Below are 24,127 nucleotides of genomic sequence, written 5' to 3'. Positions count from 1 at the left end.
TTCTCATAGCCTTCCTTCCCATCTGATGTACTCTTCTGTTCATTATCTGTCTCCTCGAGTGCCCTGCAAGCTCTCTGAGGGCCAAGCTTTTCTGTGTTGTTGAAGGCTGTGTCCACACTGTTGCAGCATGTGGCCAGCACTGCATAGATCCTTATTGGGTTGGTGCTTCAGGAAGTTCTTGACAATGCAGAATAATAACAGCTCTCCACTCTCAGTGACTGTCCTTTAGTTTTTCCCAAAGTCAACCAGTGACAGGCACTGAAGGCTGATTTCTGTAAGAGTGAAAGAGGCTGGGGTGTGGGACCCCAGTGCTGGAGTGTGCTGGTTACTATGGCCATGGCCAAGGAATGACAGTCCCTATGCCCTCGCTGAGACTCAGCCTCGCCATTGTGAAATGACACTCAGTCCCAGAGCCTGATCTCAGTTTCAAGGGCTCTTTAAAGGAGTGAGGTTAATTCATTCTTTGACATATGGATTTTCAAATATTTTAAAAATTCAAAAATCATAGTTGTCAAAAAATACTCTTGGATGACAATTTAGCATTATCTACCAAAGCTTTAAATGCATGCACTCCTTGATCCAGCAAGTGCAGAGCCTGGAATTATTGATTTTTCACTATATTCACACATAAATGCAAAGATAGGTGTACAAAGATGTGCGATGCAACTTTGTTTATTGTAGCAAAAGAATAAGAATGCTAAATGTCCTCAAGTGAGGGGCCAGCTAATTACACTTGGGCATGTCCACACTGTGGAATAGCACACAGCTATTGGGAAGACCCAGGAAGCCACATGTCCTGATGTGGATGCAACAACATCTCATTTACTGAGTTAATCAACAGCTATTTCTTGAGCATCTACTGTGTTCTAAGCATTGTCCTAGGCACCAGGGACACAAAAGAGCAAACTCCCTGTTCTTGGAATTTTACATTCATGTAAACCAACACATGCATGTGCAAAGCACACCAACAAATACAACCATGCAAACATAACAGGATTCTGAAGAAAGCCCAGTGGAGCAGGGAGAGCATGGGAGACTGCTTCTTAGAGAATGGCCACTGAGGAACAAGATCTGAACCGACATCTGGGCAAAGTGAAGGAGAGGTCAAGGGCAAACATCTCCCAAATAGAAGGGACAGCCAGGGCAGAGCCCCCAGTACCAACAGGCTTGCTGTATTTAAAGAAGAGCAGGCCTGGGGGGAAGCGGGGCTCTTCCCGAGGGGCTCAGTGGTAAAGACTCGGCCTGCCAATGCAGGAGATACTGGAAACAACGGCTCCATCCCTGAAAGGGGACGATCCCCTGGAGGAGGACATGGCAACCCACTCCAGAATTCTGGCCTGGAGAATCCCCACGGACAGAGGAGCCTGGCGGGCTACAGTCCGTGGGGTCGCAAAGAGTCGGACACGACTGAGCGACTGAGCACATACTGAGCGACTGAGCACACACCTACAGCAGGCTGGAGAAGCCCAAGTGGAATGAGGAGGAGGAGCAGAAGAGGGAGGGGAGGGGCAGGCAAGGGGAGGCTGAGGTCAGGGAGGTGGGGTGAGCAGAGGTGGGTGGGTGAGCGTCAGATGGGTGACGCCCACCCATCTGAGCTGGCTGTGGACCACTTACCCCTCAGGCTGCAGGCTCAGGGGCAGGTGAGCCAATGCAGCTGCTGAGTCACCGCTCTGGCACGGTTGGGACCTCAGCTGCCTGCTCCATGCGATGGGCTGAGTTTTTCCCCAGCATCCCTCTGGGACTGTGAGAAGGGGATGAGGAGCAATGACGGGAGCCTGAGAAGGAGGCCACTGCGACAGCCTGGAGAGGACAGCAGCTTGGACCAATGCAGGTGGATGAGATTCTGAGTATGTTCTGGAGACCCAGCAGAACATGTCATTGGATCAGATTCAAGGTATGAAAGAGAGAAGGGAATCACTTGTAACTCTTTGGTCTTTGTCCTGAAAAACTGAGTGAATATGGCCCCTTTTACTAAGATGGGAATAACTGAAGGACAAGCAAGATTTGGGGGTGGGAAAAGTGGAAATTAATTGTTTGGGGGAATTCCCTGGTGGTCTAGTGGTTAAGACACCATACTTTCAATGCTGAGGTCACTGGTTCAATCCCAGTTTGGGGAACTAAGATCCTGCAAACCACATGACACAGCCACACACACAAAAAAAGAGTTTGTTTTTGATGCATTAAACCTGAGATGCCCTCTGGGGGCCGTGCAGAGAGTCCGTGGGGGGCAGGCATCTTAGTGAATGGACTTCAGTGGGGAGGAGAGGCTCGAGTAGATGGGGGATGGAGGAGAGTGTTGGGGGTGGGGTGGGGTGGGTTTCAAGCTGGGTCTGGATGAGGTCGCTGAGGAGTCAGTGTGGGCTAAACTGATGGCCCAGGTTGGGGATCCTTTGTGAACACATCCATGTTTAGTAATGGAGACGAGGAAGGCACATGGATGAAGAAGAGGAGGGGGTGTGTCCGGGAAGCCAAGTGAGGAGAGGTCCGGGGGTGGGGGCACACAGGCAGGTGGATGAGCAGTCCAGTGCTGCCAGGAGCTGAGCATGTGGACAGCAGAGGGTCACTTCTGGCCCATTGGGTGGAGGTCCTTCAGCTTTCAGGCTTAGACAAAGCCGGAGTCGGGGCAGGGAAGGGACCACAGGGGTTGCAGGGGGATGCAGGGACCACAGGGGCCAGAAGAGGAGGTGGTTACAAAGATAACACCTCTCAAGAGAGCTGAGGGAATTCCCTGGCAGTCCAGTGGTTAGAACTCCATGCTTCCACTGCAGGAGATACAGGTTTGATCCCTGGTTGGGGAACAAAGATCCTGCAAACCATGAGGCCCCTCCCCCCCCCCCCCAAAAAAGAGCCAAGGAATAAGGGACAGGCACAAGGTCTTGTAGTTTGGGTTTGAAGATGAGGAGCATTCCAGCATGTTCTGGAGGGAGTGATCCAGGAAGCCTGAGAAGTGGGTTCAAGCCGCAGCAAGACAATGCACAAGGTTCAGGAGCTGTGACTGAGTGGGTGGTGCAGACAGACTGGAAAAGGCTGAGTAGGTCCTTCCATGAGAGCTGGAGGCCCAGGGAGGTGGCTGTGAGGGCTGGAGAGGCACAGAAAATGGAGTGAGCAACCAGGGTGACTGAGACCGTTGTTGGGAGGAGAGGGTCCTGAATACAGGCAGCCTCCCTCACCTCCTCCAGCCAGGGGAGTACTCGGGGGAGGCAGAAAACTGGGCCACCCAAGGTCGAACTTCGCTGGGTGAATAGGAACACTTGGGGGGCAATGTCGAGGGGAAGAGGGAGAGAGACGTCCAGGGATTGTCCTTGTCACACTCAGTTCCCGGAGCCCTCGCCCATACCCTGCTCTGTTGCACCCCAACCCTGGGGCAGGCACCACTTTGAACCCTTTCTGCGCTGATGACAGGGGGTTTGCAGCTGAGGAAGGGCTCAGTAAAGGGACAGAATCTCTGGGAGAGGCACTAATCTCTGGGATTAGTGACAGGGAGAGAAATGCGGGGGTCAGACCAGGAGTGGAAGAGGCTCCAAGGAGCCCAGGACCCTCACTTTCCGAGGACTCAGATGCTCCCTTTTCTTCCATTGACCTTAGAGATGGCTGCATTCCCTTCTGAGTCTCAGATCCAATAGTTCGATCCAGAATATGGACATTTGGAGGGAACTCCATCCAGGGGTAGGAACGCACCCACCCCACCGTCCCCTCTGGGGTCCTCACAGCAGCCCTGCCCAACATCACAGCCACAGCCCACTCCACCCCGTCTCAGAGACCCTGAGGTCCATGTCTTCCTTGACCTGTTCTGAGAATGAGCAGGAGGCCACAGGACCCCATGTGTGCCCAGCACCGTGCTAGGCTTCACAGAGAGAGCAAGGGAAGGAGGAGAGGGTGTGCCCCTGGCATCCAGAACTCCTGGGCTGAGCCCTCTGACTCCTGTTGCTGCCAGGTAGGTGTCACCTGTGCACAGGTGAGGAATAAGGCCTCAGGTGAGTGTCACCTGTGTACAGGTGAGGAAGGAGGCCTCAGGTGAGTGTCACCTGTGCACAGGTGCACACTCACCCACACCAGGCAGTGGAAGACCAGAGCATGGGCCTGGGTCCTGGGTGCAGACAGCTGTCTTTGCACCCTGGCCAGCTCCTCCCTTGTGTTGGGGTCCAGGGGAGCCCAGCCCAGGGTCGTTTTGTCACTCACACAGGTGTCACAAGTGTAGAGTGCAAGCTTGAGCCTTCAGCCCCCACCCTACCTAGATATCTTGGCTGGGAGGAGCTGACCACCCAGGGTCCCCCTCAGGTAGGTGGGAGGAGGCAGCCATGGCACGGGTCACACGTGCCTCCCATGTGCCCTTGATCCAAGCATCTGCCCTGGCGGCATCACCATATGCTGGCTGTGTTGTTCCTATTGGAATCACAGCTTGCCAGACGAATCAACAAGATTCATAAAATGCCCCAGGCATGACAAATCTTCCCTTTGAATGGGTCATTTGCTGAAGGAGATGCCACTGATGACTCATTCCATAGATCAGAGAGTCCTGGCATCACAGACAGCTGAAGCTGAAGAGTCTTGAGAGAGGATTATTGCTGGTCTTTGTGCCGATGGGCCCACGGGGCCAAAGGGGACACAGGTGTGGCCTGTTCAGTGTTAGCTCAGACTCACTTCAGGGGCAGTAGGGAGGCATTTTTGGACTGTGTCCCTAACTCCTGATGGTGAACCACATTGGGAACCTGCCCCCTTGACCCAGACTCCCCAGTGTGACCTCTGGACCAGGATGTGGCAGGCTGCAAATGACCACAGCAATATTTCTGTCCTACATGCTCTTCCAGAATCCTGCCACCACCACCCCCATCCAGAGATGGATTCTGTTTCCCCTCTCCTAGAAATTGGGCTGGATTTCGTGACAGCTATGATAAATAGAATGTGACGGAGGGATGCAGGGGGACTTTGGAGGCGAGGATACAGAAGGTGATACGACTTTGACTACCATATTGTAAGGAAGCCCAGCTCCTACCTACAGGGAGGTCTGTATGTCTGTGCCCTGGTGGGCAGTTCCAGTGAAGGCAGAGGGTCTGGGCTGGCAACCAGCACCACACACAGTCAGGTGAGGAAGCCCATGTGATTCTACATGACACAAGCCATGCGATTCCAGTCCTGCCTGTGAGCTACCCTAAGCTAAGTGGAGTGCAGCAGAGACAAGGCACGCCTGCTGAGGCCTGCCCATGTTGCAGACTCGTGAGCAAAAGAAATAACGATGTTGTTTTAAGACAGTTTGGGGATGGTTTGTAATTGAGTAATAGATGGTGAGAACAGTGCCCTCAGTGATCTCTGGACGGAGGGACGCAGCACCCACTCTGTGGATGACTGACTGAGAACACAGGTGGGCATAGGGTTCCTTGTTCTGGGGGAGCTCCAGTTGGTTTGGGTCAGTGAAAGCTACTCCAGAGGGTCTGCCAGATGTGGGAGGGGAAGTGTCTCATGCCTGGAAGTGGTTTATGTTTATTTATTTATTTTTTAAGATTATTTGATGTGGACCATTTAAAAAGTCTTTATTGAATTTGTTACAACATTGAAAGTGGAAGTGTTAGTCACTCAGTTGTGTCCGACTCTTTGCGACCTCATGGGCTGTAGCCTGCCAGGCTCCTCTGTTCATGAAATTCTCCAGGCAAGAATACTGGGGTGGGTTGCCATTTCCTTCTCCAGGGGATCTTCCCAACCCAGGGATCAAACCCAGGTCTCCTGTATTGCAGGCAGATCCTTTACTTCCTGGAGCCACCAGGAAAGTTCATATTTACAACATTGCTTCTGTTTTATTTATTTATTTTGCTTCAAGGCACGTGGGAATCTTTACTCCCCGACCAGGGATCGAACCCACACTCCCTACACTGGAAAGTGAAGTTGTAACCACTGGACCACCAGGGAAGTCCCTGGGGGTTTCTATTTAATGGGAAATGTTTTCTTGGTACCAAAATGTTAGGTATTAGTTTTCAGAATAAGATATTTGGTCATTTTCCCAAAGGTTGCGAGGTCTGTGAATCCCTCCTGTGATCTTACAGCAAGCTGAGCTCCGGCCTGCAGAGAAATTCCTTTTTTTAAGCTTCCACTGAAACTCAGTAGAGACAGGGCTGCTGTGAGAGCAAAAGTGCACTGAGCAGGGTGAGTCAGTGGGGTGTCAAACAATACACTGAAATCCCCTGGAATAAGTTTCACCAAGTGGGGGTCTGAGATTTTGTTTAGAATTCATATTGTGTGATTACGCCTACAGCAGTAATGCCCACAAAGTCTTTTCGTTAGAACAACACTGACCTGTTATTATGTGAAAGGACAAGCAAGCACTCAGTAGCTCATTGCTTCCATCTCTTTGGCTGGATGGAGGTGCCCTGTATGGGTCACCATGGGGTTCCTGATCAAGGTCACTGCCATCAGTGGGGACAGAAAACATCACTAAGACAGCGGAAAATGTGGGCTGTAGCGTCCTCATCCACTCCACACCTCAGTGGCCCACACACATATCCAGCAGTTCTCTGCCCTCTATCCCAGCAACCTGGGAACCAACGTCCCAGGAGGGCCTCGGCCCCTAGAATGCACTGAGCAGACGTCCCCATCAGCATCCTCTCCTGAATCTCTGACTGTTGATAAATACACCCCAATTTGTGGATTCATAATAAGAACTAAAAGCATACAAATAATTGGAAACTGGAGAAGGAAATGGCAACCCACTCCAGTATGATTGCCTGGAAAACCCCATGGACGGAAGAGACTGCAGGCTATCGTCCATGGGGTCACAAAGAGTCAGACACGACTTAACAACAGCAAAATCTGAAACACCAACAGCTCCTCCCGCAAAAAAAAAACAAAATTAATAGTGCTCTAAGTTCATTACCAGGACCTTCTTTCCAGTCTGCATCAGTTTCCGGTGACTGCGTGGCTTGAACAGCAGACATGTTATTTTCTCACAGTTCTGGAGGCCGGACGTCTGAAATCAGGGCTGGTCCCTCTGAGGGCTGTGATGGGAGGATCTTTTGGCAGCCTCTCTCCTCAGCTTATGTCTCTTCACCTCACCTTCCCTCTGGGCCTGACTGTGTCCAAATTCCTTCTTTTTAGAAGGACACCAGTGATATTGGATTGGGGCCCACCTCAGTGACCTCATTTTAACCTGATTACATCTGTAATGACCCTGTTTCTGAATCAGGTCACATTCTGAGTTACAGAGAATCAGGACTCCAATATATGGATCTGGGGGGACACCATTCAACTCCTGATACAATGAAAATAATATTTGAATTTCTGTTTCTCCCTTTAGTAGGACTGAGGATGACTGCACAGTAGCCTAGACCAGCAGCATGGGTGATTTGGCAGGCAGAGGGCAGAGGGCACTGCCCTGGGGCCAGAAGGCTGGCTTTACCCTGTGGCCTCGGCCAGTCTCAGTGGAACCTCAGTCTTTCCGTGATGAGGCTTAGACCGAGTGGTCCCTTTGGGCCTTTCTGTCCCTGAGATTGCTCAGGGTCACTTGTCCCTGGCTTTAGGTCACATGAGGCATGGAGGCCTGTGCTGGGCTCACTCAGTATGAGTGTGAACAGAAGTGTGGTGGCCACCGGGGCACTCAGCCAGGCTGCTCAGGGTGGGCATGCAAAGGAGACACCAATAGGCCTCCCCGGGAAGGGCCAGGTTCTTGTAGCATCAAGAACAAGGAACCCGAGTTTCCCTTTCCCCCAGACTTTCCTCACTGCCAGCCCTACAGGAATTTCCCTTGGGGGCTGTATGGTCAGAGCAGCAGATGACACTCCTGAATGGCAATGACTAGGGCTTAACGCTAGAGCAGAGGGCTGGGCAGGGCATGACGAGAAGCTGGTGCCCCTTCCCCCGAGAGCTGCCGCAACTCCAGAGTAGAGAGTGTGGCTGAGGGACCATGGGAGGCTTGGCAGGGAGGGGCTGAGGAGTAAACACTTTGTCTTCCTTGCTTTGGCCTCTTGCCGGGCCTCCATATCGAGGGCCAGATGACAGGGTATTCTTCTCCTCACCCCTCCACCCCCAGGAGCAGCCTGGCTGGCCCTGACACCAACCCGCTGCCCAGCCCCCGCCAAGTGTGGCTGGTGCACATTGGGGCAAAACTGAGTAGGCACAGCCCTCACCGTGGAGGAGTGGGGATGATGCCCGGCTCATCCAGCACAGTGGGGAAGCCAGCCCTGCAACTGCGGTGAGGCCCGTCTGCTTCCGGGCATGAGCCCCAGCCTGAAGCTCCCTGCAGAGAAGCACCCCAGGAATGCCCAACAAGGGCTTAGATCGAACAGCAGATCCTAAGTCTGGGACAGTGGGAACAAATAGTTGCTTAGGCAAGTTTCACCCTAAACCAAGACTTGGGGACAGTAATTCTTGCAGAGCAAAGATGGCTGTGTGATTGCTTACCGTCGGGAGGTTCGCCCATGATTCCAGGGTTGGGGTGCGGGTCCCGCTCTGAGGTGCTCTGGTCTTGGGCAGCACCTGGCTCAGCCTGCCCTGCCCTCCCCTCCCTAGACCGCCTCCTGTATGCCTGGAGGAGTTGGGCACAGGGCTGAGGACCAGTGGGACCATGACATGGTCCAGGCTTCCAGAAACACGTGGGCCACAGGCCTGGAGCTCAAAAGGGTGGCAGAGGAAGGGGAAGAAGGGGCGGGCGGCTCAGATGGGCTGTTGCTCCCAGCAGCCTGCAGGGCTGCCCTGTGCCCCCTCGGTTCCCCTCCCCAGCCCTGCGGGCAGGCATGGCCGGGTGGCCCCATTTCTCATCCCTATCGATTATGCCAGCAGAGCCCTGCAGCACAGAATGTAAATCATCGTCCCTGGGGTATTTAACCCAGGGAGGGTTAGCTGGAGGTGGCATCCCTTATAAGTCCTGCATCTGATGTTTTTATATTAATTCCTATAGTAGCCAGATTAATTTTTATTCCACTGACTATTATCTCTTCTTCATTGACTAGGAGACATTTCTGAGCAGTGCGTATCTTGTGGAGTATCAGTCATTTAGTGGGGTGCTTCCTCTGGCTGCAAGTTTTTCATTAATGTAAAAGGAATGAAAATTCCTTTGCTTCAAAGACTCAGTCTTTGGAAATAACAATGCACAGGCCAGAAAGAGTCACTGCTGCCAGCACCACCACCACCACATATGTGCACTGTCTGGAGGGGCCTGTGAGCCCCTGACTAAGGGTGCAGAGTCCCCTGGCCTTCTCTCTTTCCTCAGCTTCCCCAGCCCCCCTTGGCCATGCACAGGACCTGAATCAGCCTCTATCAAGTGACCATGGCTTGGCAGAGACCGGGTCCTTGAGAGCCAAGCACGTGGTCATCAGGATGATGGCAATAACAGTCTAGCTCTGAGGACCCAGTTGAAGACATGGGTGTTAGGCGGAGAAAGCTGTCTGCAAAAGCAAGTGGGTCCCTGCAGAGGAGTGGAGCAGGCGTGTTCTGGGTGATGGCGACAGCCCACTTGCTCTGCAGATGAGAGAATCGTGTTTGCTGGAGACTCTCTGAATCTCCACCTCATACAAGAGTTGGATGGCAGTAGAATCCAGCCCAATCAAAGAGATGACCACCTTTACCTGCACAGTGAGTGTGCTGGATCGCCCAATGGACTCCATTGGGTCTGAGTCTCCCATGAGGGACCCAGCTGAAAAAACAGGTGTTAGGAGGAGACAGCTGTCTGCAAACACAGCTGGGTCCCTGCAGAGGAGCGGAGAAGGTGAGTTCTGGGTGGGCTCCCAGCGAAGCCAGGGCCGTGGCCATAAACTGGGGGCAGATGGAGGATGCGGACAGGGAGGAGACACAGAAGAGGGGAGGCTCGCTGGGAACAGGGCGTGCTGGCAGCAGAATGAAGCTGGCACCTTCAATTTTGAGATCTTCACCTGTGTCTCTCCCATTGCACCATGCTCTGGGGCGGCTGATACCCACCAAGTGGGCTGGAGACCAGTGGCATCAGCAGCCCCTGGGATCTAGTCCTGAGGACAGCCTGTCACCCTACCCCCACACCCAGAGTTAGAACCTGGGGGGCGGGCTCACAGTGTGTTTGACCAGCCTCGCACTAGAATTTGGAAACGGGGAGCAGAGTGAAGTGAGGCAAGAAGTCCAGAAAAGGAACAGCTGGGTTTGCACCTCAGCGATCTGCCTGGAAAATGGGGCACTGCTCCCACCCAGGTGGGTACTGTGACCCTGAATGAGTTAGAAGCTGCAGCCCAGGGCTGCCCCCACGTAGGTTCTCCATGAGAACCATGAGCCATGAGCCATTCCCACTCTTGCCCACTCAAGGCCTGCCTCCTCTTCTAGGAGAGATGATTCGGGCCTCAAAGCTTTACCTCCCAGGGAAACCTCACTCAGCTTTTCTTCTAGGGGTCAGATATGCATAATTCAACCTTTAGGATTTTGAGATTGCTGATAAATTACAGACACAAATGGGTAACCAGGCAAAGCCCCTCTGTAGCCTGGGTATCCACCTGGGAAATAAAACAGAGGTCATTCCCTCCTGCCCCCTGCCACAGGCAAGGTCACAGGAGCCCCCAGAGACGACACATAGTTTATGGGCTGCTTTAATTTGTGGGTAGCTGCTTCCAAGACAATCGTAAAGAAAACAAAAAAAAGGTTGTGAATGGTGTTAGAGAATCAGCCGTATCCAAGCGTCTGGATCCTGTAAGGAAACAATTATGAGGCAGGAGCGAAGCTTTAGAAGATCTTAGGTGCTTCATCCAAACTCTCTTCTTCCATCCCTGAGGTGGACTCCTGATGAGGGTCTGGGCAAGTCCCAGGGGCGGAGGAGGTAAGCTCGGGGCCCCGGGGCGGGGGTGAGGGGGGAGAGCAGGCACCCAGGTGCCTGCTCAGTCCCAGCCTCTCTGCATCAGTCTCCCTGTTCAGTCATTGCCTGACACAGCCCTGGATGAAATGACCAGGACAGGGAGTGATCTGGTCATTTAGATAAATACATTTTGCGGACCAGCCATCAGGTTCCTGTGAGTGGGAGGGGGGATTGGGGAAGGGAAGGGGAGCTGCTGTGAGTGAGGAGGATGCTTCTAAGTTTCTGAAACAGCTTTCTGTGAGACCCGAGGGGTCTGGGGCAAGGAGAGGGTCTGAGACAGGCCTCTGAGGGCCAGGGCTAGGGGGTGGGAGATAGAGGGGCGGGGTGGGAGATGGAGGGGCAGAGTGGCAGGGCAGAATTATCCACAGACATGGAAAAACCGAGGTTGAGTTTCTCAGTTACAGCAGTTTTTCAGTTACAGGAGTGGTTGAAAATGTGGTTCCAGGTGTCCTCAGAAGTCACCTAAGGGAAACGAGGGGCCCTCCCTGAAATCAGTGTGGAGTCTTGGTATATTGATTGATTAGAACCCTTCTCCTGTCTCCAGGAGATGTCCTGTGTGGAGAACAGCACAGACACAGCGGTCCCTTCTCTCTCATCCCCCACCACCCCAGTGCTCATCTCACAGCTGTATTAGGAGGTGGCCTGCTGTGCCCACAAAGTTCACGTGGGCTTCCTCTCAGTTCCATCCATGTGTTTTCTGCGAGCCAGGTCCTGGGCCTCCCTGTGTGCCCCCAGCCCATCCACACCCACGTGTGGTGGGAAGACAAGCCCGAATTCTGCCTGGCTCAGCCAGGGGGGCTCCCCAGAGTCACAGCACAGACGATCTGCAGTGAGTTCTTCCACGCTGGCCTTGTTCAAGGATAGGTTGCAATTCGCAGAGGTTGCAACTGCATCCACCCCCTCACAATGCAGCCCGTGTCTTGAGGGGCAGGGCAAGGGCTGAGCAGCACACACAGAGTAGTAGGAGCAGCCACACCAGTGGCTGCTTGGTGTCCAGGCCAGAGCTGGGCAGAGGGCAGCCGCAGGGCTCCCTGGAGGTCCTGGGGCAGAGCCCGGGATGGGCAGGTGGGGACCTGTCTCTAAGCCGGAAGGGAGAAGCTTCCAGACATGATTGCATCTGACCTTCTCCTCATGTCTCCTCTCTCTGGCGTAGGGCCTGCAGTGAGCTCAGCTCCTTCGTACTCCTGGGCTTCAGCGTGGGGGAACTTTGTAAAGTTTCCAACCCACAGAAAATTGCCAACCTCTGGAGGCTTGAGAGGGACCCACGACCTCCACACAGAGCCCTTCTCATCCCTGTGGACCTCTGTGGGAGGGAGGAATTGGGGGTGGTAGTTGGGAGAGCTGCTCTGAATGAGGAGGGTGCTTCTAAGCTTCTAAATCAACTTCCCGAGAGACCCTCCACCCCCTACCCTGCTGGCCTGTAGCACCAAGGTCTTCAGAACCTTCCAGAACATTCCTCAGTTGAGCAATCCCAGCCCAGGGCCAATCCCCAGGGAACTTGGAGAAAGAGACGCTCCCCTTGCTGAGGATCCCTGTATCCTTCTGTTTAAAGGGCCAGAGAGAGGAGAAGGATTCTGAGCTTTTAAGAGAAGGTCTCTCAACAAACACTTCCTGATGCTTGTCTGACACTAAAAACCTATTAAAGTCATAAACTTCTCCTGCAGAACACGTCTCAAAAATGTATTTATCTAAAGGGCATCTGTGTTTGGTCTCAAACTCAAACGCTCCAAATGTCAGGCCCCGAATGATTTGTTTGAGGCATCTTGTTCCCTCCCTGTGAATTGTCTTCCGGCTCCAGCCCTGCTGCTGTCGCCCCTTCCGCTGATGTTTACAGACTCAACAGGCTTCTGTTCACACTGAAGAGGCAGCCCAGAGGGAGAAGGGGCGCAGAGGGGTATGAGTGTGCACCGGTGAGGACTGATGCTGTCGCAGCAGATGGCCCTGCCCTACCTCCTGCCTCCTGAATGCACCTTGCCCAGGCTGTCTTCTTAGCTTCCAGGGCCATTCCTCACAGCAGGTCATCCGACTAGCACCCTGAGTCCTCACCATGTCCCCATGGAGAGGGCCAGGAGATAAATCCAGCACAGTTAAGCCAGGAAGCAGGACTTCCCTGGCTGTGCAGTGGTTAAGACTCTATGCTCCTGATGCTAGGGACATGGGTTTGATCCCTGGCTGGGGAACTAAGATCACACATACTGCAGGGCATGGCCAAAACAACAACAACGAAAACAAAAAAACCCAGGAAGTACACTGCATGCATGTGTGTGTGCTCAGTTGCTTCAGTCGTGTCTAACTCTTTGCAACCCCATTGACTGTAGCCCGCCAGTATGCTCTGTCCGTGAGATTCTCCAGGCAAGAATACTGGGGTGGGTTGCCATATCCTCCTCCAAAGATCTTCCCAACCCAGAGATCAAACCCATGTCTCCTGTGACTGCTGCAATGCAAGCAGATTCTTTACCACTGAGCCACCAGGGAAACCCAGGAAGCATACTAGGTTCCCTTCAAATTATTAACATGGTGCATCTGAGTACCGGCTGGGGAGAGGGATACCTTGGAGCCCAGACTTCTGAGTGATGATTAAGAGTTGAACAACAGAGGGGGGCCAGGAGCAGGCAGGAAGGGCTTTCTAGACAGAAGGAACAGCCGGTGGAGGTCAGTGGCCAGAGAACACATGCAGAGTCTGAGGCCACTGGGGGCGGGGTGGCTTGGGAGCAGAGGGATGAGGGCCTGGAGAGGGGCTAGATGCTGAGCTCCCAGCCCCAGCGAGCAGGCCCTTGGGTCTCAGGCTGCTGCACAGAGTCCCCTGACAGCCCTTCATCACCGCATATTAATATGCATAAGCTCATCAGCCCCTTTCCAAAGAGGCCCCTGAGAACAGGGCTCTCCAGCGCCCACTCTGCCTACAGGAGGCAGGGGTTTCAGGAGACGTGGTCAGGCTTGGTGCTGGGTCTGGAGGGGAACAGAAGATTCCCCAGGACAAGAGAGAGTGTGCCCAGGGGGAACCCCAGCAAGACTGCTGCTGGTGGGGGTGGGGGCTCTGGCACTTTCAATCCACCAGGAAACAGAGTGGAAGCTGCTGGATCAGGGATCCCACTGGGACTCAGCAGGCTCTGGTTTCTCTGCTCTCCCCACAGTGGGGGAGGTTTGGGCTAGGAGCCTGCCCAGCCCCCCAGGAGCCCCAGTGAGAGGCTGGGAAGGTGTTTCTTAGAGCATCAATGCCCAATAAGTACACTAGCCATGTATGACTACTCAATTTTACATTATTATAAATTCAGTTCCTGAGTCGCACCATCCACATCTCAAGTGCTCCAAAGCCACACTTGGCTAGTGGCCATCACATTGGATGGAACAGAGGAGGAAGTTACCACCATCACAGAACATTCTGTGGACAGCACTGGGGATGAAGGCCAGGCTGCCAGCTTCTCAGCAAACAGGGGTGCTGAGGGGTGCCCACCTGGGCTGGGTAAGTGGTCTACAGCAGAGCTGGGAGCTACCCCACCCCCACCATGCACCTAGGTTCAGATAGCCACCTTTAGGGAGGTGTTGGAGAGGAAGCAATGGGGGCACCCTAGATCTACCAGAGACAGTGCCCCCCCATACCTGGGGCTCCTGCCATCACTGAATAAGGTCTTAAGGAGCACTTCCTGGATTGGGGTGAAGAGCCTGGGGGTCAGCCAGTGCCCTGCTGCTCGTGGGCCTGTCTGTAAGCACAGGGGGCTGGGGGAGCCACACAGGTTGTGCCCTCCCACAGGCAGGTGGCCGGCCCCCCTCCCCCTCCCTTCCAGGGACAGCGGCACCCCCACACACACTGCCCCAGCACCCGCAGGCCTGAGACGGATGTGCCTGGAGCTGCACCCACCCCATCCTGGGCAAGGAGGCCTCGGAAGCCATTTACAGGACATTAAGTCAATGGACTTCCTATTTGTCAACACACCAAGAACGCAGCAGGCTTTTTCCGCTCCGAAAGATTGCCTGGCTCAGAGCATTCACTCTGCCAATCCTGCAGACTGTAACCCTCTCAGAGACCAGAACTGTACCTTCTAGAGGGGTGAGGTGAGGCTGCCGAGGAGGTGCTTCCCAGGGAGACAAAGACCTCTTATCCCTGCTGGGGCAACAGAAGAAACCCCAAGGCCCACCCTGTCACCTCCCTGCTCCCCCGCTCCCTGTGGGCAGCACCATCCCCACAGCTCTGTCTTCTTTGCCCAAAGTCAACTCCTTGGGACATCCACCCTGACAGACACCCTGCCTGGCGTCCCTCCCCACCTGGGGTCACTTGTGAATGCCCTGTGTGTCTGTGCCTTACCTGTTGGCGATTGTCCTTGAGAAGCATCCCAAAAGGGGGATCTTGGCTTAGCTCACTGTAGTTTGAAAAGGGTGCGGGGAAAATAGTCAGTGCCCAGCAAATATTTATTAAATAGATGAATTTTTCAAGAAAAGCAAATGGTAAATGTGCAGATTGGGTGAAATACAGACTCGGATATGAATTTTTGAGCAAAAACAAGGCTTAACTTCATGCTTGTTGATCATTTTAGGTTACATGACCAGGGATGGACATCCAAGGCCGCTCCCTGTGCACAGACCCTGGCTAAGCAACCCTGCCACAAGACAGACCTCCCTGGCTTTGGGATTCTGCCCTCCCGAAGCACATGCTACCTGTCACCAGTTTTGTTTTGTTTTTCCACTGTGGGCCACAGACCAAATGTAGATGCATCATCCATCTTACCTGAAGGTTTTGCCATTTCAGTCTGGAAACCGGAGAAGTCATAAATAGGTTTTGTGATGGTAAAGGTAAGCTTAATTTTTCATTCACCTCTAGCTAATAACTGATGGGGAGGTTCGCCTTTGCTTCTAGAAGCAAAAGGGAAAAGAAAAGGCTTCCCAGTGACAGGATAATTTGTCAGAAAGTTATGAGTGAGCATAAGCAGGGTTGTATAGGAAGTGTGTATTGAATGATATGACATACTGGCTTCTAATTGCTGCTGCCTTTCTGATCAATAATACATGTTTTCAAAAAGCCTTCTGTTTGCATTTACACAATGGACTGTAACTACTGCAAAGGATCCATTAAGATCTATTTTAAAAAGTGCATTCGTAAAAACTTGTCTAAATCTGCATTACGAGGCAGATTATGAAACTGCCCTGGGAGATGTTTTTTCTAAAAAGCATTCAGGCCATATCTGTCAGACTGGCCAATTCGAGCTCCCTGTTACTGCTATGGCTTGCTTGTAAGCTAGGACAGGCCTTCTCCTTGGTGTCCCTGACGCAAGAGGCGGGCACTACTAGGCCTGAGGTCCCATCAGGTTCCAGCGGTCTCTGGCCAGTGGTACCCTTGGGCTGGGGACTTGATGTGAGCAAAGCCCCCAAAGCCTGGGTGAGGTATGAGCATAAATCAACCCACCACTCCTGAATGTGTAATTATACGCTCAGATAAGTGCTGCAGTGGCAAAGAGGACTCTGGGGTTCTAGGGTTCTCTCTCCTTCCACTGAGAAAGCTGTAGGTCCTATGGGGAGGGCTGGAGACAGGCATTGGCTCCTGCAGGCTGGTATCATTGGCTGCCATCCCCTTACAGGTGTGACTTGTTACCTGTGCAGGTGGGAAGCCAGAGCTGAGGGCAGCAAACAGCTCGTTTTAGGGGCCACCTGTGTTCTGTGCTACCTGAGCAATGTCCACCGACCACTCTGGTCTTGGCCTCAGCTTCCACAGCTGACGGCAATCAGTGATAATAAGGACAGCTCCTGCCCATTGCTGCGGATTCACCTGTCCTCAGGCACCTAAGGGGAGGGAGCTCTGCTTTCCTGAGGCCCAGAGATGTTGCAAACATGCTGAGGTCACACAGACCAGAGAGAGACAGTTGGGATACAACTCAGAACCCCCACCTGCAACCTTCACACCAGGTCGCTGCCCCCAGCCTACCACCCAGACAGCATCTTGGACTTTAGAGGACCCCTGGAAGAAAAGCCAAAAAAAAAAAAAGCTCATTTTCTAGAGAGCTAGAAATGGTGCTGATTCTGTCAAAGCTTCATTTGGGTTCAGCCTGACAGCACTGCCAGGTAGTTACTGTATTATTACCTCCGTGTTCTAGTACATGATGAAGACCCCGAGGCCCCAGTGATTCAGCTAGCCTGATTCTTGTGCTGTGGGGAGGAATGGAGAAGAGATGCTTCCAGAGAAGGGGGAGGGAAGCAGGCGAGGGAGGAAAAGAAAGAACAGAGGAAGGAAGGGAAAAGAGCAAGGTGGGGCCAGAAATTCAGAGGAGAAAAACAACTCCATGGGGTGGCCCATGGAAGGGTGATCGAGGCAAAGAGTTGACATCAGGCCTTCTGGTGGAGGTGGGCCTTGTCTGGGTCTCATAGATATGCAGGAACCGAGGCCAGCAAGCCCAACACTTCACCTCTGCCCTCTCCTGGATGATTGTTTGGTCAGGTCCCTGGGTATACACATGGGGGAGAATGTGCATCCGCGTCCCTGTACATGACACAGGTATACGCTCATGCATACATGGGGACAGAACTACACACAGGAGGCTCCCTGGACTTTTTTCTAAGAAGAAGGCAATACCCCCACCATAGTGTCAGATGTCCTCAAGACCCCCGGTGGTGGTGGAGAGGGAGTGCAAGGGCCTGAGGGGATCAGGCAGGAGCAGAGTGTCCAATGGGCCCTTGAGGTGGTCACCCAGAGCATGACTGGACATTCAGCCTGACCGGTGTCAGCCAAGGCTTGGCCGGGGCGGTTCAACAAGGGTGGGGCCAGTTGGAAGAATGAGCCAGGCCACCCTCTTCCTTCTGCGTCCTCCTGCCACAGGAGCCTCTGTGTAACAAAGAAGTCTCTCTTGGGATCTCCCTTCCTAATTCAGGTCTCTTCACTGTGCACAGGCCTGAGCTCTCAGCTCAGGTATACGCTCATGCATACATGGGGACAGAACTACACACAGGAGGCTAGCACCAGAGGTAGGGCCTGTCCACACCCAGGGGAGTCTGCCACGGCCAATTCCTGCCCCAGAGGTCCAAGGGCCTGAGGCCCTGGGAGGGTGAGGCAGGCAACACAAGGTCTGGTGGCCGCAGGGTGGCTCTCCTGAGCTGGTAGCACTGTGCCCTGGCCTTCTGCCAACAGGCTGGCTTGGACATCTCGGCTGGCAGAGCCCCCAGCCAGCCTGTCTTGGCAGCTCCTCCTCCTGACGGCGAGTGACTTCACTTTGACTTCATATCTGCAGTGATGTGTATAGCTCTTACTCAGCCCTGAGCTCGACCAGGCAGGAGGGTGTGGCTCTGTGCACAGCAGGAAGAAAAGACCCTGAAATAGGGGCACCTCAGGCCTAGGGACCTGGGATCCTCCCACCCCAAAGTCCCATGTGCTTCCCATTCCTCTGTGCCTCGGTGGGGGCCAGACCTCAAAAGGCAGCTGGGAGGCGGGAGAAGAACAGTGGACTTTTCCCACAGGAGGGTAGCACTCACCTCCCACCTCAACCCAGAACCTCCACGTTAGGGACCCAGAGTCTTCCCTCTTTAGTATCAGATGTGTTTATGGGCATCATTTCTTGGGGCAAAATTAAATTCTTTTGGGTTCCAGTTCCTCCTTGCTACTAGTTCTGCTACCCTGTCAGCCCCACATGCTAAGAATTCTAATGTGTGATGGGGGAGACAGGGTATTACCCTCCAAGCATCCCATTAGAGCCAGCTCCCCGTCTCTTTGACAGGTGTGCCCAGTCAGATTCCTGTTTTCTTTGGCTGGACCAGTCCTAAAGAGGGGTTCACAAACTAACGCTAGGACACCCCCAAAGGGACTACGGAAGCCACGCGCCAGGCGCACCCCTGGAGTGCGCAGAAGGCGCGCCGGCTCGCGGTCCCTCGCGGGGGCTCTTCCCCTCCTCCCGCCTCCGGCCCCCAGGGAGGCCGCGCTCCCACCGCACCTCCCCCCTCCGAGAAATGACGGAGGATGCGCGCCGCTCCCGGAGCCTGGAGGCGGGGCGCCTGCCTAGTCTGCTTGTCCGCTCCGGCGCACCCCCAGCCAGTCCGCCCAGACCCCGCATCCCCGCCTGGTTTCCCTGCCCTCTCTGGGCGGCAGGGAAGGTCGAAGCGCAGAGACAGCGAGAGGGCGCACAGGCTGAGGAAGAGTGACTGTGCGTGCGGAGGTGCACGGCTTGGGGCTGCGGCTGCCAGGCCGGTACCCAGGTCCCGCACCTCGCCCCTACTCGTGCCCCGCCCGGCCTGAACCCCGCGTCAGGCTCTCGTCTCCTGACCCTCGCCCCGGGAGAACCGCACCAGGCATCGCCTGGGGTGGTACCCCGCGCCCCGCCCTTACTCCCGCACCCTGGCCCCGCCCGCCCCGCCCCCGGCCCGCCCCCGGCCCGCCCCCCTCGCCGCCCCGCCCCGCCCCTGCCCTCGCCTCGGGCACAGCCCGCGCCCTCCCTGCCTCAATCCTGCGCCGGGAGCCCCGCGCACAGCTGCGGAGAGTGCCCGGGAGCCCGCGCCCCGACGCTCGGCGCCCGCAGTGTTTGCTGCGTCCTCCGCTCCGGGACAGGCATGGGGCGGCCCGGCTGAGCGCCGCACCCCGCCTCTGAGCCCCCCAGCCCAAAGAAGCGTCCCTCTCGCCGCGGCCGCAGCGTGCATCGGCGATGGCGATGGCGAAGGTGACGGCCAGCGCCGTGGGGCTGCGGTTGCTGCTTCTGCTGCTGCCCCTGCTCGGCGAAGGTGAGTTCTGTCGGGGACTGGTGTCCGCGGCGGCCGGGGTGAAGTTGGCGCCGCGCGGTGGAGTGGACGCGTTCGAAAACGCCTTTCTGTTTGCGGCGGGCAGCGGGCCACGCAGTTACTGGCCGCCTGGGCTCCACTGGGAGTGGGTGGTGTGGCGGGCAGCGCGCCCCGGGCCCCAGGCTGGGCGGGTCTCGGGCCGGGGCGGGACACGGGCCGGGCGGCCAGGGTCGGTGCCCAGGGCCCGAGTCGCAGGCGCGCTTGCCTGCCTGGTTGCGCCTCGCGCCACAGCGGCGTCTCGGGGCGAACCGAGCGGATCTTGTCGGTGTTTCGGTGCAGGTGGGGGAGGACGGGTAAGGTAGCCCTAGAAAGCCTACCACTGGAGCAGGAGGAGTTGTGTTTCTGTGAACGATTGCTCCGTCTTGGTTTCCTTTTCGCACTCCACGTCGGTGCGTTTCTCCTCCAGCTCTGATATCCTCTGTCAGGTGAGAACGGAGGAGATCTGCTTTTTTTAAAACGGTTGCTTTTCCCTTGAGCGTTCTCGCCACCCTACTCCTTAAAAATCCCACAAGCCTGTGGTTTCCAGGGAGGCTGCCCTCGAGGGCCCGCTAGGGCTGGCCCAGCGCCGCCGGCCCTGGCTCCAGTCCCACCCGCGTCTTTGGAATCCCCTGCTGTTGCCCCGCAGGGGCACCTGAAGGTGCGGCCTTTGGCACATTTGACGGTTCGGGGCCAACCTGCACCAAGCGCTTTGACCATCCTGAAGTGGAGTAGGGCTGTGAGTCATCAGCATCGGTGCTCGGAGGATTCGAAGTGGCTTTGCAAAGGCTGGTCACTGCCCCCACTTCCAAAACTCTTGACAAGATGAATGAACCTCAAGGCTGTGGAACTTTGCTCGTAACCCCCCTTGGCCACGAATTTTAGTTTCTCTCAAATTGTCCCCGATTTCTCTTTCTTAAATACTTACATGTATGCACCAAATTTCCCTCTGAGAGTAGCCCCCGCCACCCTCCCCCACCTTTCCCTGCGGCATTTGGGAATACAAGAGGTAGTGGTTCCCTGCTTCTGGCCCTGGGTCCTGCACAGACGGTTCACAGGCCTGCCCAAGGTTTCATTTCTGTGACTGGATCCTAAGCTCAAGAGGCAGATACTTACACTAGGATGGGCCCCCAGACCATCACAAGAAAGGCAGGGAGAAATCCTTTCCATGCCCTGGGGAAGAATGGGGGAAGCATTGGGAGTCTGCGGTCAAGGTGCTGTGAGGGGGAAACAGGCAGGAGAATGCTGAAGACAGCAGAAGTAAACACAGACAAGGTGTTCAGAAGATCTCTTGTAACTCTGCGTTGCAACTTTGTAGTGATGGGTGGGTGATCAGGTGAGAGCCCGAAGCCAGGGTGGGCTGGGCGGCCTCAGAACCTAGCAGAGGACTTCCCATGTCTTTCCTATGCTTAGCCAGGGTGTCAGCCGAGGCTAGGAGGACTGGCCTGGGAGCGGGGCTGCTAGCATGGACCTGTGACACTTGGTAGGAATGCAAGTGGCTTTTTCACAGCCTGGCCTCACGGAGTTGGGCGGTGGGAGAAAGGCCCTCCAATCCAGGGAAAGCAGGTCTCCTCCCCACCCACTCTTCCAAACGGGATGAGTAAGAAACCATGATTGGTGACACTTGAGAGTGGAGAGGTGGCCCCGCGGTACCCAGGAGGAGACAGCTGGGCTTTTGGAGAGGCCTGCGGGCACATTTTACTCAGAGTGGCAGTCCTGGAGCTCTCTCGGTGTGGTGCTCCAGGCTGCCACGAGTGAGCCCGGGCCACTGCTCCGGGACTCGCCCAGGCTGGGAGTAGCTCGGCCTCGGGGCGCCCCCTTGTGGATGCAGCCCTTCAGTGGCCGTGCCTGTTACCTGGGGGATGGGCTGGGTCTCTAGAGGGCGAAAGCCTTCCCTGCAGCCTAGACCTGCCTCCCCAAGACCGGAAGCTCTCTTCTGTGCTGGACGACTGATGATAGGCGGGGTAGGGAGGCAACCAGATGGAGCGGCAGTGGTCTCGACCCGAGTGTTGGGGAAGGAAAGCACTGCCTCAGGGCTGGCAGGGATGGGCTAGAGGGCTCAGGGGTGCTCAGAGCAAGGTCATAGGACATCACCAGACCCCTAGAGTGTGCCCCCCTCCACGTGTACACACTCTCACTGTGTAAGAATGCACACGCCTTCAGAAAAAGGTGCCATCCCAGACACAGACTCCCAGAGTAGAGCAGGACTTCTCACCCACACTCTGGAATCTGTGTGAGGACACACATGGGCACACACACACACTCTTGAATCCATGCTCACACACTCTCACACTCACTCGTGGTGATCACTGAGACACCACTGCCCTTTCTCAAGGATACGTGATCATGAGGCCTGTGGACACACTCACACCCATGCTCAGCCCCTCACACTACACCCTCATCTGGGAAACCCAGCCCCTCTCCCTGCCACTCCCACACACTGGGACCCCTGCGTGTATACATAGGGAAACCTGCCTCTCCCTATTCACATGCAGGGGGCACAGCCCATCCACCTGGGACATCCTGGATCCAGAGCTAAAGAACTCCCATCTAGAAGTTCTCAGAAGAGTGTGTGATGTTTTGCTGCTCCAGTGCAGGTACAGGCGTCCCTGTGGCATGGATGAAGAAACTGAGTCCCAGCTTCCAGGGCTCGCCCTGAATGTCTCAGGCTGACCGCTCACCCAGCACCTTCTCCCTGAACCCCTGCTCTTCCTCACTAGGCCTCACCTCTCCCATCTTCCTGGCCTGGCTTCTGGGGTCCCATTTTGCTCAGCACCTCTGCCCACAAGGAGAGACCTGTCCTCCATGCCTGCATGCCCCTGGGGCCTTTCACTCCCAGTACTGGCCATGACTTACAGCCTGCTCTCCAGGCTGTGGGCCCTGCCTCTCTGCAGTTGGACCTGGGAGTGCCACTTTTGCCCGGACCAGCAGGTGCCAGCGCAGCCCCTCAACCAGGAAGGCTGCTCTGTTGACCTCTTTGTTTCTCTTTCTGCCCCTTCCCTCTCTGGCCAGGGACGAGTGGTGGTCCAGTCGTTCACCAGGCTCACCTGGGTCCAGCCTTCTTTCTCCTCCATCACAGCCCCCTAAGCCCTTCTGGCCTCTGGGAGCTGCCTGCGCCCCCCACTGACTGTCCTGGGCCCTAGCAGAGTCCAGCTTTCTGAGGAAGCAAGGGGCTGGGTCAGCTGGTAGGCTCCTAAGGGTGGGGTCTGCGAGCAGAGAGCAAATGGAGAGGTTTATTGAGACCATTGCAAAATTGCCTTTATCCTGCAGAATTGCGTTAGGGATGGCTAAGTAAATCACTGTTTCCTTGGTGGTGTAAAGAAAATGGGATTCTTTCACCTAATGGGGTGCTAATGGCCTTTTAGCCAGGGGAGGAGAAAACAAATTAAAAATTATGGTATCTGTTAAACTGGAGTATGGGGTGCCAAGGCGGTGGGGGGGGCGGGGGGTTGGCCAGGAAGCTGCTGCCTTGTCTGAGGCCTTCTCCCCCTGTGACCCGAGAGAGGTGTCCTCTGCCCATTGGTCTTAGCTGGATAAGGTGATGCCAGCAATGGCCACCCCAGGGGGCTCACGGCCTGCTGATCCTGTGCTCAGCACCGCCTGTCTGCTACTCACTGTATCTTCCTGAAACCCTGAGGGATGTGGCCTTGTTTTCCCGTTTCACATGTATGGAAACTGAGGCTCCCACGGCCTGTGTACCTGAGCCCGTGAAGAGGACTTCATGACTGTGCCCTGGTCCTCTGGTTTTCAGCAAGCCCCTCCTCTGGGCCAGCGGTGGTGGGGACCTGCGACAGGGCTCAGGAGGGGTCCTGGGAGGGGAAGGTGGCCTGAGCCTGCTCACCCACTGGTCACCCTCTGGTGGGGTGCTCCGGGGGCCTGAGGGACAGCCTGGCCTGGGTCTGGGACAGAAGTGTGCTGCCATGCTCCCCAACGCCTGAGTCAGGAGCCCCCAGGACTCTGGCTGATTCTCAGGTGGGACTGCTACTTTAGCTGATGTCTTGGAGTCCTACAGGTCCAGGAACTGCCTCCAGGTGGGTCCTGTCATAACTGGCCCCAGGGGAGGGGACATGCTAGTGGTGTAGGCTGAGAGTGTGACCCCTGCACCCGCCTCTGCTTAGGGACCTGGAACCTGACAGAAGCCACTGTGCTGGGGAGTGGGGGGTGGGGGCTGGGCTTCAGGGCGCATGGATACAACTGTGTCTCCTTACCTGGACTCCAGGACACTATGGGAGAAGAAAGTGCCCACTGTGCACCCCAGGAAAGAGGCAGAGCTGGAGAAGTGCCCCTCACAACAGTATTGCTTCCTTCTATCCAGAGGAAGTGGCTAGTTTCCACTGTGGAGACCCATTCCCTTCCTGTGGATGTGGGGGAGGACACTTCCTTGTGTCAGGGTTGTGTTTGGGCTCCAGTCCCTCATCTCCTCCTCCTCTTCATTTCTTTCTCTTCTTTCTCCTGATTTTTGCAATTGTTTTTCTGAGAGAGTGACTTAATAGTAACAATAACACTACTGGTGCTGCTGCTGCTGCTGCTGCTGCTGCTGCTGCTAAGTAGCAGCCCACAAACACCCTCTGAGGGACCACCTGCCACCCAGGGAGCTTCTCCAGGACTAGGGGT

At 55.3% G+C, this 24,127-nt stretch overlaps 1 protein-coding gene and 1 non-coding gene across 3 annotated transcripts in view; both read left to right on the top strand.

Moving 5' to 3' along the window:
• Positions 1–2,044: 2,044 nt before the first annotated feature.
• On the top strand, positions 2,045–2,117 carry TRNAE-UUC (transfer RNA glutamic acid (anticodon UUC)). Its single transcript has one exon. It is a non-coding gene; the product is annotated as a tRNA-Glu (tRNA).
• Positions 2,118–19,078: 16,961 nt separating this feature from the next.
• RET (ret proto-oncogene) overlaps positions 19,079–24,127 on the top strand; it is a 51,963-nt gene continuing 46,914 nt past the window's right edge. For both annotated transcript variants that reach the window (XM_081569172.1, XM_081569173.1), the window contains exon 1: positions 19,079–19,480. In XM_081569172.1, coding sequence (XP_081425298.1) covers positions 19,405–19,480 — 76 coding nt within the window. In that variant the 5' untranslated portion in view covers positions 19,079–19,404. The remainder of the gene's footprint in view (positions 19,481–24,127) is intronic.

The sequence above is a fragment of the Giraffa tippelskirchi genome, chromosome 2 (genome assembly GCF_054371585.1).
Source record: "Giraffa tippelskirchi isolate mGirTip1 chromosome 2, T2T-mGirTip1v1.2.pri, whole genome shotgun sequence".
In the NCBI taxonomy this organism is placed as follows: domain Eukaryota; kingdom Metazoa; phylum Chordata; class Mammalia; order Artiodactyla; family Giraffidae; genus Giraffa; species Giraffa tippelskirchi.
This window is presented reverse-complemented; position numbering and strand designations above follow the sequence as displayed.